Source organism: Panthera tigris, chromosome D1 (assembly GCF_018350195.1).
Source record: "Panthera tigris isolate Pti1 chromosome D1, P.tigris_Pti1_mat1.1, whole genome shotgun sequence".
In the NCBI taxonomy this organism is placed as follows: domain Eukaryota; kingdom Metazoa; phylum Chordata; class Mammalia; order Carnivora; family Felidae; genus Panthera; species Panthera tigris.
Window position 1 is genome coordinate 114,083,351 of NC_056669.1, and position 14,704 is coordinate 114,098,054.

General features: G+C 67.5%; 3 protein-coding genes across 9 annotated transcripts; 1 reads left to right on the forward strand and 2 right to left on the reverse strand.

Annotated features, from left to right (window-relative positions):
* The first annotated feature begins 18 nt into the window (after positions 1 to 18).
* On the forward strand, positions 19 to 1,614 carry POLR2L (RNA polymerase II, I and III subunit L). Its single transcript, XM_042959007.1, has 2 exons — positions 19 to 169; positions 1,336 to 1,614. Exons 1-2 carry the CDS (start codon positions 75 to 77, stop codon positions 1,442 to 1,444), a joined length of 204 nt encoding a protein of 67 aa, XP_042814941.1. The 5' UTR covers positions 19 to 74; the 3' UTR covers positions 1,445 to 1,614.
* A 1,226-nt stretch (positions 1,615 to 2,840) lies between these two features.
* CD151 (CD151 molecule (Raph blood group)) lies at positions 2,841 to 7,550 on the reverse strand. Of its 5 annotated transcripts, none has more exons than XM_042959003.1 (9): positions 7,531 to 7,550; positions 6,492 to 6,711; positions 5,541 to 5,622; positions 5,240 to 5,431; positions 4,827 to 4,901; positions 4,262 to 4,366; positions 3,996 to 4,154; positions 3,793 to 3,879; positions 2,841 to 3,700 (listed from the first exon to the last, which is right to left on the reverse strand). In XM_042959003.1, exons 3-9 carry the CDS (start codon positions 5,619 to 5,621, stop codon positions 3,641 to 3,643), a joined length of 759 nt encoding a protein of 252 aa, XP_042814937.1. In that variant the 5' UTR covers position 5,622; positions 6,492 to 6,711; positions 7,531 to 7,550; the 3' UTR covers positions 2,841 to 3,640. The 5 variants fall into 5 exon arrangements, with proteins under 5 accessions (XP_042814937.1, XP_042814940.1, XP_042814938.1 ...); XM_042959006.1 differs by having other exon boundaries at positions 6,492 to 6,556; positions 7,531 to 7,549; XM_042959004.1 differs by having other exon boundaries at positions 6,492 to 6,654; positions 7,531 to 7,545.
* Positions 7,551 to 8,642: 1,092 nt separating this feature from the next.
* On the reverse strand, positions 8,643 to 14,433 carry CRACR2B (calcium release activated channel regulator 2B). Of its 3 annotated transcripts, none has more exons than XM_042958624.1 (10): positions 14,139 to 14,433; positions 11,886 to 12,077; positions 11,697 to 11,808; positions 11,048 to 11,222; positions 10,599 to 10,745; positions 10,391 to 10,481; positions 10,143 to 10,235; positions 9,740 to 9,906; positions 9,423 to 9,494; positions 8,643 to 9,180 (listed from the first exon to the last, which is right to left on the reverse strand). In XM_042958624.1, the coding sequence occupies exons 1-10, from the start codon at positions 14,394 to 14,396 to the stop codon at positions 9,000 to 9,002; spliced, it is 1,488 nt and encodes a 495-aa protein (XP_042814558.1). In that variant the 5' UTR covers positions 14,397 to 14,433; the 3' UTR covers positions 8,643 to 8,999. The 3 variants fall into 3 exon arrangements, with proteins under 3 accessions (XP_042814558.1, XP_042814560.1, XP_042814559.1); XM_042958626.1 differs by lacking the exon at positions 14,139 to 14,433 and adding an exon at positions 13,368 to 13,496; XM_042958625.1 differs by lacking the exons at positions 8,643 to 9,180; positions 9,423 to 9,494; positions 9,740 to 9,906 and having other exon boundaries at positions 9,926 to 10,235.
* Between the last annotated feature and the right edge of the window lie 271 nt (positions 14,434 to 14,704).

A 14,704-nucleotide genomic window follows, 5' to 3' on the forward strand; every position in this document is an offset into this window, starting at 1 on the left:
CGCCCTAAGCGGGGCCGGCTCCGCGGCGGAAGCGCGGCGAGATCAGACCGAGCGGGCGCTGAGCTGCCGCCGCCATGATCATACCCGTGCGCTGCTTCACCTGCGGCAAGATCGTCGGCAACAAGTGGGAGGCCTACCTGGGGCTGCTGCAGGCCGAGTACACCGAGGGGTGAGGCGCCGGGCCGGGTGGGGGCGTGGGGAGCGGGGTCGAGGGGTCCCGGCCTGCGGGACTGAAGGGCGGGGGTTGGGGCTCTGGGGTCGAGGGGTCCCGATCTGTGACGCGTGCGGACAGGGGCGGAGGACGAGGTCGGGGGTCCCGGTCTGCGGGTGGGCTGCTGCTAGGCGCGGGGGCGAGGGAACGGCGGGACGGTGTCCCGGGGTCCCCGGGTCCTGGCGGGGTGAGAGCGGGCACTCGTATCAACACAGGTGACCCTTCGGGAGCTTTCATTCCCTAGGCTCTCTCCCAACCCTGCTCCACTGATGTGTTCTCACTGGAGCCTTGCCACCGCCCCCACCCCCTCCTTGCAGTTCGGGGAGAGGTGGGGAGTTGGGTATCAAGCCTCCGGTATCCTGGGGACTTCTAGGTATCCCCTGGCAAGTCATGGCACCTAAGTCGTCAGCTTCCTCCCTGTCCACCTGCTCTCTCTCCTCTCTGTGCCATTAGACCCACCCCCGTGTCTTGGCAAAACCATTTGTCTCTTGGGGATATAGAACAAGGTTCCTGGCCACATAGCCATGGGTATCACGCTGTGCTGGGTGGCGGGGGCTCTTTTCTGGCTTTGCTCCTTAAACACTGCAATTACCACCACAATATTGTCTGAATCCCTGTTGCCACCACAGTCTGACTCTTGGCTCCTGTGTGGACAGTCCCCTGTCCTGATCACATTCAAACCCTCCGGGGCCTGGGGTTCGAATGTTTTGGATGAATGCGGAGGCCCGGGATGGGCTGAGTGCTCATGCCGGGTACTAATGAGTCCGTTCCAATGTCCAGAGTGTGAGTGAGTGGCTGGTACCCTGCACAGGACCCCTTGCGAGCATACCACCGTCAGGGACCTCCCAACCTGGCCTGCTCTGTCCCAACAACCTGCCATCTCCGGAGCAGTCTTCAGGGTGACTGGGGCTCAGTCCCTGGCAAAATTGACAACTCTAACTGGCTTGAGAAATGAGACAGAGACGGGGGGTGGGGCGGTGCTCCTGGAGTCTCCCTCCCTGACTTGTGGAGCCGAGCTGGAACCATCCCACGGCAGCCGAGTGTGGCTTGGGCCTGGGCAAGGCCCTCCATCTGCCCGGAAGTGCCTGGATGAACGGAGCACGGCCTGCTGTCCTTGCCCACAGGGACGCTCTGGATGCACTTGGCCTGAAGCGCTACTGCTGCCGTCGCATGCTGCTGGCCCACGTGGACCTGATCGAGAAGCTGCTCAATTATGCGCCTCTGGAGAAGTGAGGGTGCTGGAGCCCACCCGCCCGCCGTGCTCACCAGGGGCCGGCAGAGTCTTGCCCAGAGTTCCTCCCTGTGAGGTGTGGATAGCCTGGAGCATGCCCGTCCCTTGCCTGCGGGTGTGTGTCTTCCAGTCTGGAAGGAACCGTCCAGTAAAGGCCTTTGCAGAACAACAAGAAGGTCCTAACGGTTGGCCTGGTTTTGTGGGACTCCCTTGTCTCATGCCTGAAGCTGCTTAGGGATGGACATGGCCCTCACTGCCCAGGGGGAGGAAGAGCCATTCAAATGACAGCCATTTGGCCTGGGGGTGGGGGGTTCCTGGAGTGTGGGCTCTCACAGCCCAACAAAGTCACAGACGGCCAACAGCACTTGGGTTAGGGGGCCAGGGGACACTGGCATCCCCACCCCCATGTTCTGGGTGCTCCTTAGACCTAGCACAGAAATTCCCCGAAACCCCTCCCAGGATCTCAACAACCAGATTTCCTGGGCCCTGAATAGAGTGCCTGATGTGTCTCAGTTGCCCATCCAGAGGGTCTTGCTGCCAGAAGCTTCTAGGCACCAGCCAAGCCCAGCAGGCTCCTTCCCTTGGCCATGTTCCTGCAGGGGGAGTGCCCAGCCTCCACTGCCACCCTTGAGACCCTCACAGCAGCTTGAGGGTGGGCCTAGGAGGCTCTACTGGGTGTCAGAGCCGGTCAAGCTCCCAGGGCCCTGGGCATTAGCATTTAATCCTGTGGCCCCACCGAACAGCTGTCTTCCGGGGACTTCCGTCCTGTTCCAGCTCAGGCTGAGGCTTAGAGCCGGCAGCCATCACCCTGGACGGGAGTCGGCAAACCCTGGTGCCCTCCAGCAGGCGGAAGACAGGAGCCTGTGGTTAGAAGAAACAGAGGCAACTTTCTCTGGCACCTTCTTCAGGGCCAGCCCCACTGCCCAGATGTCTGACATGGGGTCCTCTGAGAACCAGTAAATACACCTGTGGCAGGAAGGTAGGGTCTGCCCAGGGGAGACAGCCTAAGCCTTGGCTTCCGTTGCCAGTACATGTCCTACCAAAGCTCAGGCCTCCTGTCCTCATTCCTGAGCCCACACCCCCTTTCCTAATCCCTACATGAGCCAGAAGGAGGTTTAGAAACCAGCGTTCGAGGCCTCCGTTGCCTCTATGAGGCTCTGGCCACACCACCGTTCTTCCGTCCCAGAACCGGCAAGGCTCTGCAAGCAGCCTGTGCTCAGCTGTCCCTGCCATTGGCCTCTCGGCCCTGGAGTCCCATCAGTCCTTGGCTCCCACGTGGCTGCCTGGGACCGCCAGGATGCGCCCTCCTGGCCCCTTGTGGGACTGGGTTCTGTCCCCCTTGTTGGGGAGAAAGCCCTGAGGACCAGAACCAGGTCTGTCGCTCACGGAGTAAGCCCACTCAGTCCACAAACTTTTATTGAGTGCCTGTCACATGGCAGCAGCAGTTCTAGGCATTTGTGATACAGCAGTGAGTGAACCCACAACCCCCTGCTCCTGCCAAGGGGAGGTGATCGTGAACAAGTGAGCTTGTGGCCTTTCAGTGGGGGGAGTGGTGGGGAATCTAAGCAGGGGCTCAGGGGCAGCAGAGGCCTGATTGGGAGGGCAGAGACAGGACCGACAGGACCGGGCTCGCTTGGCTTTCCTGAGCAGGGGTGGGAGGGGTGGGAGGGGTGGCGGTAGGCAACCCAGCGGCAGGTGCTTCTGGGACTCTTTGCCTGCGGCTGTCCCCACCTGGCAATGCCCTGACCACCGTGCAGAGGTGTGTCCAGGGGTCTAGGAGCACCCTGGGGGGGCCAGCCCCTTTCTGCCCAGTTCACCCCAAACCAGCCCCTCTGGCGGAGCACAGGCATGGGGGGTGGCCCCAGGGCCCCAGCCCCACAGGAGAAGCGGAGAGGAACTTGACGGTCAGAACCCAGCGTCCCCACACCAGGCAGAGTATTCCTCCCTCCCCGCAGCCGGAGGGCCCCGCCTTAGTCCTCTGGTCTGGAGAGAAAGGCACTTGAAGCTCCCTCTGAGGGAGGGGGTCCCCAGAGGTCACGGTGGCGGCACGGGGGTGCACGCGTGAGAACGCCACCTCCCTGGCAGAGCGGGGAGAGGGTCCGGAGCAGCGTCCTGGGACTCTGGCCCTGGGGCCATCAGTAGTGTCAGCTCAGTAGTCAGGCGGCAAAGCTGCGGCACTCGCGGGGCGCCCGGCAGGGTCAGTAGTGTTCCAGCTTCAGGCTCTTGTACAGGCAGCACGTGAAGATCATGCCGAAGAGCTGCGGCACAGAGCCGGGGTGAGCAGGGCACGGCCACCAGCCGCCCGTGTCCCCTGCCCCCGTGGGGGCCTGCCCGCCCCCCCGCCCCGAACCTGCACACAGGCGATGCCAACGCCCACTGCCCCGATGATCCTCAGGTGCTCCTGGATGAAGGTCTCCAGCTTGGTGATGCAGCCACCCTGGTGGGGGAGGGGTAAGGTGCCAAAGGTGGGCGAGTCCGGCCCCTCGCGTGGGCCCCCAGCACCCGGGGCTGCCGCGGCTCCTCAGCCCTTCACCAGGGAGCCCAGGCACCTACCTCCACCTTGTAGATGTTGGAGGCGTGGTCCCGCTGCCCGCAGCCGGTCACCACAGTCTTGCAGCAGCTGTCGGGAACCACGCGGCCACCCGCCTGGCCGGAGCGGATCCACTCGCTGTCCCTCCAGTCATGGGAGTTGTTGCTGCCACAGCAGCGGAACTGCAGCGGCAATGCGGCCTGGGCTGAGCCCCCGGGGCAGGGACTCCCTCGGGGGCCCAGGGAGGCCCGCAGGGGTGTGCACACCCACCCCCGTGGTGCCCACGTACCTCCTGCTGCAGCTTGTCCACCGCACTGGTCACACCCTCGTGTCCTGGCTGGTGGTACCGCTTGGTCATGGTGTCCTTCAGGTGTTCCTTGAGCTCTGCGTTCAGCTGGGGGTGAGGGGACAGCTTCAGCAGAACAATCCAAGACCCTCCAAGCTGGGGCACGTGGAGGCAGGGACAGACCGGGGGGAGGTGGGGGGAGGGTCTCCAAGCAGAGCTAGGGCCAGATGCTGGCTGGGGAGGGGCTGGGCTGGGCTGCACAAGTGTCCCAGGTGGCCGTGGACAGGGTTGAGGACAGGGAGGGAGCTCCAGGTCCCACGGACACCTTCCTCCCTGCATGAGCCCCCAAGTGGGCCTGTTGGGCACTATGGGCAAGTTGTCCATCCGCACTGTGAGCCCCTACCCCCCAGGGGCCTCTGGAACATGGGGGAGGGGGAGCGTGTGTCCTTCCAAGCGTGTGTGCCTGTCTCACACGTGCCCATCTGTGCCCTTGCACGGGCACGTTTCCGCGTGTGTGTCTGTGTCCCTGTGTGTGTGCGTCCCCGTGTGGCCTGTCTAGGCCCCTCACCTGCTGGTAGTAGATGTAGGCCAGGATGCCAGCGATGACCTCCAGCAGAAAGATGAGGAGGAGAAGGATGAAGTACTGGGGGGCGGGGGGAGCGGGGACGGTCAGCTGGCGTTGGGCGCAGACGCCCCCGTCCCGTGAGGACTCCTGGCGCCCAGGCACGACAGAGCAGAGCCCCCAACCTCAGATCCCAAGTGGCCACCGAGGGCTCATGGCAGTGGGCGGGCGCTGGCACTCCCGGACGGCTCCCCGCGGCTGGCCGAGCTGGGATGCAGGGATGCCCCCCACCCCTGGCACAGGTGAGCACCGCAGAGGCTGTCCTGCGGCGTCACACTCGACCCCCACCATTCCCTTTCTCACCGGGGGCCCAGAGCCCCCCCCACCCCCCCCCCCCAACAGCCCGGTGCCCTGCTAACCAGACGCAGCAGGTTCCGCCGTTCCTTGAAGGTAGCGCAGCAGCCCAGAACGCCGGTCACCATGACAACAACGCCAGCCACCACCAGGATGTAGGCTGTGGCCAGGTAGGTGCCCGAGGCCAGCAAGCTGATGTAGTCACTCTTGAGGGCCAGCGTCCAGATGCCCACCGCCATGACGGCCAGACCAGCCAGCTGTGGGCAGCGCACACTGGTCGGCATGCCCGCCCCCAGACCAGGATTCCCCTTAAGGACCAGGAATGGGAGCGGTGGAGGCCAACGGGAGGGGGTGCCCACTCCTCACCCAGAAGCAGCAGTTGAAGACGAAGAGCAGGTACTTGAGGCAGACGGTGCCACACGTGGTCTTCTCGTTGAACTCCCCCATCCTGGGGCCGAGAGGCCAGCGGAGGTCAGTAGGAGGGGACACAGGCACCCAGGCCAGCCCCTGGCTGAGGCCAAGCCCACCACTGGCCCCGAGTGAAGGTCCTGGCAACGCATCCGTGAGAACCTGGATGCTTCCTGGAGGGGCAGTTCGGGAGCCCCCTTCCCACCCCCCACCCCCCACCGCAGCCAGGGCGGATGTCTAGTGCCCACAGCCAAGCTGAAGGCCGAAGGGCCTGGCTCCCCTGACCAGAGCCCAGGGCACCAGGGGGCCATGAAGGATTCCAACCGTCACCGGCTGACTCACCCCTGCTGGCAGCCAGGGTCAGAAGCCCCAGCAGGCACCTCAGGGTGAGCTCATGCAGGCCCCACCCGCCTCCCCACACACACACAGCATTCCCGGGGCTCCACATCACAGGCCGGCAGGCTGGCAGGCACCTACCGGCCGCTGGGGGGAGGAGGAGGCCACTCACAGATGGACGGACCTGCCCCTTACCAGCCCCATGGCCTCAGGGAAGCCCCTCAGGTGTCTGTTAAAAGCCAGGCCTGCCTTCCTCCCCACCAGGGTGAGAACAGGCGGTTCTGGGCATTCGGAGCCCGCAGAAACCCATCCCCCAGACCTGGGGGTACTTCCTCTGCTGGTCCTCTCTGCTGGAAAGGGGGCGGTCCCACCAGCCCCAGCAAGATGTGAAGCTATAGGAGCTCCCGAGTGGCACCCCAGGGACCCCTTCCCTGCTCTCCTGTGGGGTGTCCGCACTGGGGTGGGGGGAGAGGGCCCTGGGACACAGATGGCAGCTGAGTGCCCCAGGCTACGTTTCCAGACTACACAGCACCACTCAGAGCCGAACTTTCACCTGCCCCACCCCGCGCTCACCTGGTTGGCTAGGGAGGACGGATCCTCTCTGAGACAGGTGGACGGAAGTTCCCTAGGAGGCTCCACTGGGAGGACAGGGACAGGTCACCGGTCTGGCCCACGCTGGATCAGCAAGGGCCTGTCACCCGTCCTTGCAGCCGCCCCTGGCAGTGGCTCTGACCAGCTGGGTTTCCAGAGCAGGCAGGGAGGGGAGAGGCCAGGCCCGGTATTTTGGTCAGTGCTTGGGCGGGGCAGGACGGAAAACATTTCTGCATAGTGTGATCCGGGGAGGGACCACCCGCCTTCTCCAAGCACCCCGCCCCGGGGCCTTCCTGCCAGACCCGCCACCGTCCCTTAGCCCACCAAGCAGCGGTCCCTTCAGCCTCGGAAGATAAAAACAAAACCAAACCAGACGCAGACCCCTTGGTTGGAGCTGGGCTTACGGGAGCCTCACGTGCCCGCAGGCTGCCCCTGGGCCCGTGGTGAGGTCCCAGCCTTCTGAGGAGGCTGATTCTCCCGACACAGGTCCGGCCCCCACGCGCGGGCGGCGGGCGGAGGAGGGGCCCCTCTTTCCGGGAGTGCCTGGCGGATGTGAGCCCCCTGGGAAGGCGCCGGCCAGAAATAGTTCCCGCGGCCTGGGACCGAGCCGCCTCGCCCTGGCCCCTGCAACTCAGCCGGGCCCGCCGCGGCCCGCGGCCCACGCCCCAAGCAGGGCAGCCCCGCACTCGGCGCCAGCCAGGCCCGAGGAGGAGTCCCCGCCCGGGCGAGCCTGCGGCGCGCCCACCCGCACCCCGGCGGAGGGACGGGCACCGGTGTCCAGAGACAATGACTAGGATGCTCGGGTGGGGTCGTAGGGGCCGCCAGGCCTGTGCGAAGGCCCAGGAGGCGCCCGGCCCCGGGCCCCCACTCCGTCCCGCTCCGGAAAGGGCCGGGAGGGGACTGCTGCCGGCCGGCGGGACCAGGCCTCCCCGCGCCCGCAGCCGGGCCTCCGGGGGCGGGCCGCGCAGGGTCCCGGGACACTCGGCCCCTCCCGACCCGCCCAGCCAGGCGGCGCACTCACCGGCCACGCGTCGGAGTCCGGGCGCGGGGGGGGGGTGGGGGGGGCGGCGGCTCGGAGCGCGGAGACTGCGCGGCGGGTCGCGGGCCCGGGAGTGAGACGCGCCCCGCCCCCGGCCTGCAGGCCCCGCCCCCGGCGGCAGACACAGGGCAGGTCTCGGCAGTGCTCCGCGAGGGCGGGCGGCGGGGACGCCCGCCGGTGCGGGCGCTGGGGTCCGCCCGCGACTGCGGAGGCGGGCGTGCTGCACCCGGGGGCGTCCGCAGCCCAGCCGGGGCTCACGCCCTCGGGAGGCCGAGGAGCCGGGCTGGGGGCGGTGGAGGCGGCGGCCAGGCCAGCAGGCCCTCCTCCAGGCCCAGGCCCGTTCTCCCCACAACGCAGGGACACCCGGAGGCTTGCAGGGCCGGCGGAACAGATGCTGGCTTGGTGGGCTAGGGTCTGGGGGTGCGGTCAGATGCAGGAGTGCGGTTGCTCTAGGTGCAGTACGGAGGACAGCCTGGAGCGGAGGCCTGGGGTCCCTGCCAGGGACAGTCCAGTCTGGAAGGCATTGGTCCCGGGAGGGGTGGAAAGGGGTGGGGTAGACAGGGCCGAGCCTTCTGACCTGCTGGGGTGAGAAACCCGCAGTGGCAGTGGGAGTAAGGAAGGGGAGGGGACTCCCAACCCACCAGGCTCATTCCCAGACCCAGGCAGGGTGGGTCAGATTCTGCAGTCATTTGGAAGCTCTCCATGGATCGTGGTCCCCAGCTCCTTGCCCACGGTTCACGGTCTGGCCAGCAGCTCCCCAGTTCCAGGGAGGCGGCAGGGCGGGGTGGGGTGATGGGGGGGTGGAGGAGGGACGGGCATGGGAAGCGGCCGCAGGGCTGCCCCAGGAGGTCCCACTCAGGACTGGCTCAACTCCAGTGGGCTGAGCTGGTCCACCTGGGGCTGTGTGAGGACGGGTATGGGGAGGGGATTGTCAACTGGGGCCGGGAGCGGGCCCAGACAACGGGCCTCGGTCCCCTGGTTCCCACAGAGGGCCCCACGGGGCTTCAGCTTGAATGGACAGTGAGGGCTTGAAAGCATGACCAGAGACAGGCAGGAAAATCCACAACCCCAGCACCTCAGGACATGTGCCACACGTGTACTGTCCAGTTGCCTTGAGAGTGCCATGGGTACCTCGTGTGCGTACCAGGGAAATGCTGTGATGCACGTACACAGAGGCTGAGAAGGTCACAGTGCAGTCGACGGACTTTATTAGGAGGAGGGAGTTTTTCTGCTGGTCAGAGATGGATTTGATGGGATGGGACGGGATGAGGCCCAGCAGGGGGGCACGTGAGACTCCAGCCGACCCACCCCTCCCCGGGTAGTTCCTTCATGTCTGCATGCAGGCAGGCCTGCAGTGCCCTGAGCGGAGCCCGAATGCTGGATGGGCCATGACGCCTCTCCTTCGAGGGGTGGCCTCTCCGAGGAATGCCCAGTGAGTCTCTGGGGGATGGTCAGCGGGCACTGGGAAGGTGGCCAGAGCCACATCTTGGGGGGCGAGCCCAGCTGCAGCAGCAGCAACAGCAGCAGGTGGGGCCCGGCATGCGAGCCATGGCCAGAGCTTTCCTTCGACCGCTGGCTAACCGCTTGGCCTCACAGGCATCCCTCTCATCCCGTAGCCTCGCATTCAGCTCCCTGGGGAAGGGGAGTCCAAGGGCTCTGAGAGGCAGCTTTCCTGGGGCAAGGGGGGAATGCGGGCTCTGCTGTCCCTCAGACGGGGTGCCTGGCTGCGGATGCCCCCGAGGGATGGGGGCATGAGGACAGACATGAGGACTGACTGCCTCCCAATAGGATGAGGCCGTGGTCGGGAACGTCTGAGAGCTAGGAGACCCCAAGCTGTGTGGGGCCCCTCCCCTCCGGCCTGCACCTGACCTCACCTGAGGAGTCCCAGTTGCCGCAGGAGGCTGAGCTTCTCCTTTTGCATGTTCCTCGACACAGCAACCACATCTCTGCAAGAGAGAGGTGGTGACCTGGGTGCCGGGAGGCTCCTCGGCGCGACCCACGACCCTGACCCACGCAGACCCTGAGGGCTGGGCCGGGACGGGGGACGGGGATGGGAGTGGCCCGGACCCGAGCCCCCAAAGCTATTCCCGCCCCGCCTCGCCCGCCGGCCGCAGCCCCTCCCCGGGCCCGCCCCTGATGCTCCGCCTCCCCCCACCCACCCCCCACCCCCCACCCCCCGCTTCCCAGGCACCGTAGGGTTTGCTCCTGGCGGCTCCGCAAGTCGCCCTCCAGCCTGTGGAGCTGCTCCTGCGTCCCCTCCAGCTGCGTTCGTAGCGCCTCGTTGGCTAGCCACAGCTGGGCGTTCTGCGCCTGCACCTCCAGCTGCTCGCTGGCCCGGGCCTGCAGCTGCTGTTCCAGCTGCGGGATGTGGGCGGGGGGGGGGGGGGCGGGGCAGTGCAAGCTGGGGAGGACCCCTCCACCTCTTCTTCGGGGTGCTGCGCTTGCCCCTGACTCCCAGTAATTCCGGGGTCGGGGACACTGAGGCACCGGGACCTCAAGTGTACCGGAGAGTGCACGGGTGACGGCGGGGATAGGGCCCCTCTCTGGGTCTGTCAGCACCCCAACCCTGCAGGGGCGGGTGGGGGACCACTCACCTCCCGCTGCCGCAGGCCTGCCCGCTCCAGCTCCTGCTCGCGGTCCTGCAGCTCCAGCTCCAGGAGGCCTGTGCGCTCCTCCCGGGGGAGGTCCTGGGATGCGCGGGGAGCTCCTGAGCCCAGGCGGGCGGGGGGGGGCACGCGCCGGGGGAGGGGCCGGGTGGAGCCAGTGTTGAGGGGGCGTGGCCATGAGACTTGCGCGTCTGGGATTGGGCCGGGGCGGGGCGGGGGCGGGGCTTCGGGCCCACCTGACTCCGGAGACGCTGGCACTGCTCGCGAAGCTGCTGCTCCGTCTCCTCGTACAGACACCGCACCTCCCTCTGGTGCTCGCTTTCCCGCCTTCGAGGACGGAGCGGGGGGGGGGGGGGGGACTGCTGTTTGAGCCCGCCGGCACCACAGACCCCAGTCTCGCCTCTACCGCCTCCCGAGCCCAGCCGCCCAGGCCCCACTCCTCACCGCCGCAGCGCCTGCTCCAGGCCGTCCCGCTCTCGGGCTGCCTCCTCCAGGCAGGCCGACGCGCGCACCAGAACGTCCTCGAAGGAGCCCAGCAGCTCGGGTCGCTCGCGCTGCAATCGGGTCCAGAATGTCCGCACCGCTCGCTGCCTGCAGGGGGAGGACAGGGGCTGAGGCTGAAGCGGGGGCTCCCTGACCCCATCCCGAAGGGTAAGCCTTCTGGAGACACCTGCAGCCCTGGATAGACCAGCCGCGTTCGCCTCCTGAAATGCAAATTTTGCGGGAAATCACGCTCAGCCCCTCCCAGGTGTCACAGCTGACGGAGAACGACTGGGCCAGTCCCAGCCTAGGGACCCCGGCCTGGAACAGACACGCGGGCAGTGTGGACAGGCAGCATGCAGAGGGGGAGGCAGCAGAGGAGGGAACTGGGGGCGGAGTCAGCGCCAACTCACTCGCCCAGGACTGGGGCCACCCCCAGCTGCTCCAGCGCTTCCCGGAACCTCTCCTCCTCCTCTTCTTCCAGGGAGCCCCCAGTGCCCTGCACATCTGACCAGCCCGACTCGAAGGTTTCCTCTGGAGCCTGGGAGGGCGGTGTGCTCTGGGCTGACTCCACCCCCACAAACTTCCCTGTGGGCATGGGAAGGTAAGATTATCAAAGCTGTAGGTTAGCACCCTGGCTCAGCCGCCACTCACCACCCCCCACCACACACACACACACACACACACACACACACACGCACACATCCTGTCCTTATTCTGAGCCCAGTTTCCTGTTTTTCTTTCCTTATCCTGGTCAGACTCGTGGCTTAGGAATGGGAGGTGACAGCCGGGCCAGAACGGGGCAAACCTGGCACCCGGCCCCACCTGGGTTTGGCACTGATGGGAGGGGGTCGGGTAGCAGGAGGGACAGCTCCATACGTCGCCTGGCGGTGGGGGGGCTTCCTCAGGGGCCTGTGTGCACTGACACCAGTGTGTGTTCCGCAGGGACACGACGGAGAGTCACAGGCTGCCATCTGTGTCTGCTGTGGGCTCCAGAGCCACATGTGCCACCGGAGGGTCTCTGGGCAGCGGGGTGGGGCGGGGGAGGGGGGCTCCGCTCACCCAGGCCGAGGCAGAACTCCCAAGCGGTGAGGAAGCCGGTGCCGGCCTGATCCAGGCTCTCGAACACAGCCTCTAGCTGCTCCGGTGTGAGGGGCACGTCGTTCTGCAGGCCCTAGCCAGGCAAGGGTGGCAGGGCTGAGCAGCCAAGGTCGCCCCCGGCTGGGCAGCCTCTTGGGACTGGGGATTCACCTGCAGGTCATGCCGTGTGAGGAAGCCCTTGGCGTCTTTGTCACACAGCAGAAACAGCTCCTGGGCCTGCTCCAGCGTCTCTGCCCGTGGCCTCCCGGAGCCCCCTTCTTCCTCTCCCTCCTCCTGCCGGTCCTCCCCGGCCCCGGGCTTCCCAGGCCGGGCCATGGGAGTGGGGGTCTCGGCCATCACGTGCTGCAAAAGCCAAGGAAGAGTCAGGGCCTAAGCAGAAATGAGAAGGGAGAAGGGAAGGCAGAGAGGCTGTGGGTGAGGGCTAAGCTGGGGTGCTGGGGTCCCGGAGTGAGCAGCGGGGCCTCCTTCCACCAGGCGGGAAGGCGGGAGAAGGCCCCACAGAAGTCCAGAGAGGAAGGTAGCTGGGGGCAGAACCGTGCTGCAGACAGGGGTGTCGTGGGTGGGGTGGGGCAGGCTCAGGGCCTGTGGAGGCTGCCTGGTGGGGGGGGGCAGCCGGCTCAGGAGAGGACCTGGGGGAGGGGCAACCGCCGTGGGGTGGCAGGGAGTGGTGAGGGTGGGGAGGCAGCTACAGGAGAAACTTGTGATGCAAAATAAGGAGGTAGGGGCTCCGGGGCCACTGAGGGGAGAGAGCCTGGGTGACGGACTGGCCAGCGAGGGGAGGAGCTGAGCAGGCCCTGAAGGTGGGCACCTGGAGACCTGGCTGACCGGCCGGGCCAGCTGGAGCATTCAGACAGTCCTGGCCGGGTCTTAGCCCCCGAGTCTGGGCCTCAGCGCCCTCGGCCTCCGGGTGGCCGGCAGGCGGCGTCTGCTCCTGCCCTTCTGCCGCCGCCCCTCCCACCGGGCCCGGGCCCCAAGGGGTGCGGGTGCAGGGTCTCAGCCTGGAGCACCGGTGACTTCCACTGGCCTTGTCGGGAACGCGCCAGATTCTAGGCTTGATGGCCCTCCCCCTGGCACGAGGCCCTTCTGCTCCGCCAGACTTGCCCCCTCCGGGTCGCGCAACCTCCTCGCTCCCCCCCCCAACCCCCGCATGGCGCTCCGCCCCCTAATCAGACCCACCTGTGGTCCCCCCGGGCGCCCAGGCCCCGGATTTCCCAAAGCTAACCCCAAGCCTGGGGGATTCTGGGGTCCTCTCCCCTCCGTCCGGGACCCTAATTTTCCCTCCGCGCCCATACTCCAGGAGCGGCAGGAGGGCGCAGTGTCCAAAGAGGGCAGGTGTGAGGAAGGGCGGGAGGAGGCGGTCGGGGGACCGGAGTCGTCTCCCCCCGCACGCCGTCGCCTCGCCCCTGCGGGAGCGCCACCCCCACCGGCGGCCCGCGGGCTCCCCGGGGCCAGAGGTCCATCCCAGCCGGAAGCTGCGCGGCGCCGGGCCGGGGGAGCGGGGCCCACCGGCCGGCCGGGTCCCGCCAGCCGCCGCGCCCACCGCCGCTCGGCCCCCCCAGGGCACCGGAGGGTCGGCGCGTCCCTCGGCGACCGCAGGGTGGGGCGCGGCGGCGGGACCCGCGAGGCGCCTACCTGCGAGCTGCGCCGCCGCACCTGCCGCGAGGCCCCGCGGCTCCTCCGGGAAGGCGGCGGCGCGCGGGGGGCGCGGGCGCGGAGCGGCTGCTGCTGCCCCGCGGGAAACGGAGACCCCGGCGTGGGCGGCCCCGGGCGGAGCCGCCGCCGCCACTGTCGCCGTGTCTCCGCCTCTCCGCGCGGCCCCGGCCGCCTACTCCTTGCCCGGCGCCCGCGTGCGGCCCCCCGCCGCCCCCCGCGTCTGTCCCGGCAGAGCTGAGTTCACGTCGGGGCGGAGATGACCCCGGTGGCTTGGGGACCCCTCCTGAGCAGGGCCGAGGCGAGGAGGGTGGGGCTGTCCCGAGGATCCCGCTTTAAGGCGCCAAAAAGTGTGTGCAGGACCCAGCCGGGCAGGAGGCAGAGCAAGGTATTTTCAACGGTCATCGCCAGGAGTGGGGGCGGGCGCTGCCTACGCTCTCCCAGTTGCGGTCTTTCCCGTGGTTCAACAATTAGCAGGGAATATATCACAAAACGGTGCGTGCATCCGCTGCCTCGCGTAAGGCCTGTACAAGTGGGGTGGGGGCACAAAGGAGCCCCCACCCCCGCCCACGGCGGTCTGCCCCCAAGATCTCCTTTTGGGGCACAGCCTTGACTCGGGTTCCCCTTGCGGGCGAGCTGGGAGACGGAGCTGGGCGGGACTCGCACGTGACCTTCCTGCCAGGGGAGAGACCCCATTCTCTTGCCGAAGCCCCCCCCCCCCCGCCCCAGCCCCAGCCCAGCCCCTGAACCCACCTGGGAGGTGGTCGGGGGTCTGGAGGCCTCTGCTCCTGCAGGGGCCTGGGATCCTGCTGAACTAGAACAGGTTGGGCCTACGGGACGGGACGGGAACTGGAGAGCGAGCCGGGGGCGGCTCCCGGCACCGGGGACCTGCCCGGCCGGCTCTCCCAGTCGTGCAGTCCCTACCGTTATTGTTGGCCGGGGCCTGCCGGCGCCCAAGAGCTCCGGACAGCCAGCCAACCACCCGGCTCTGCTCCAGTGCCCCTCCCCCATGGGCCCTTTTTGGTCACCAGGAAGGGCTGGCTGCACCCCCTCAGACTGGCCAGGGCAGAGGACGCCTTCAGGAAACCATGTCCCACAGAACAAGGTCCAGCCTCCTCTGGGTCAGACCTCACCCTGCCTGACGTTCCAGACCCGACCTACATATCGGCAGGGGTCACAGGGGTGTGGTGGGAGGGGGACACGCGATGGAGAATGTGTGTGCACTGGCCGGTGAGGTGTGCCTTGGTGAGGGGAGGCCCAGCGCCCTGCGAAGAGCCTTGTGCCACATGCCCACAGTGGGGCAGGCCCCGGGGCTCCCA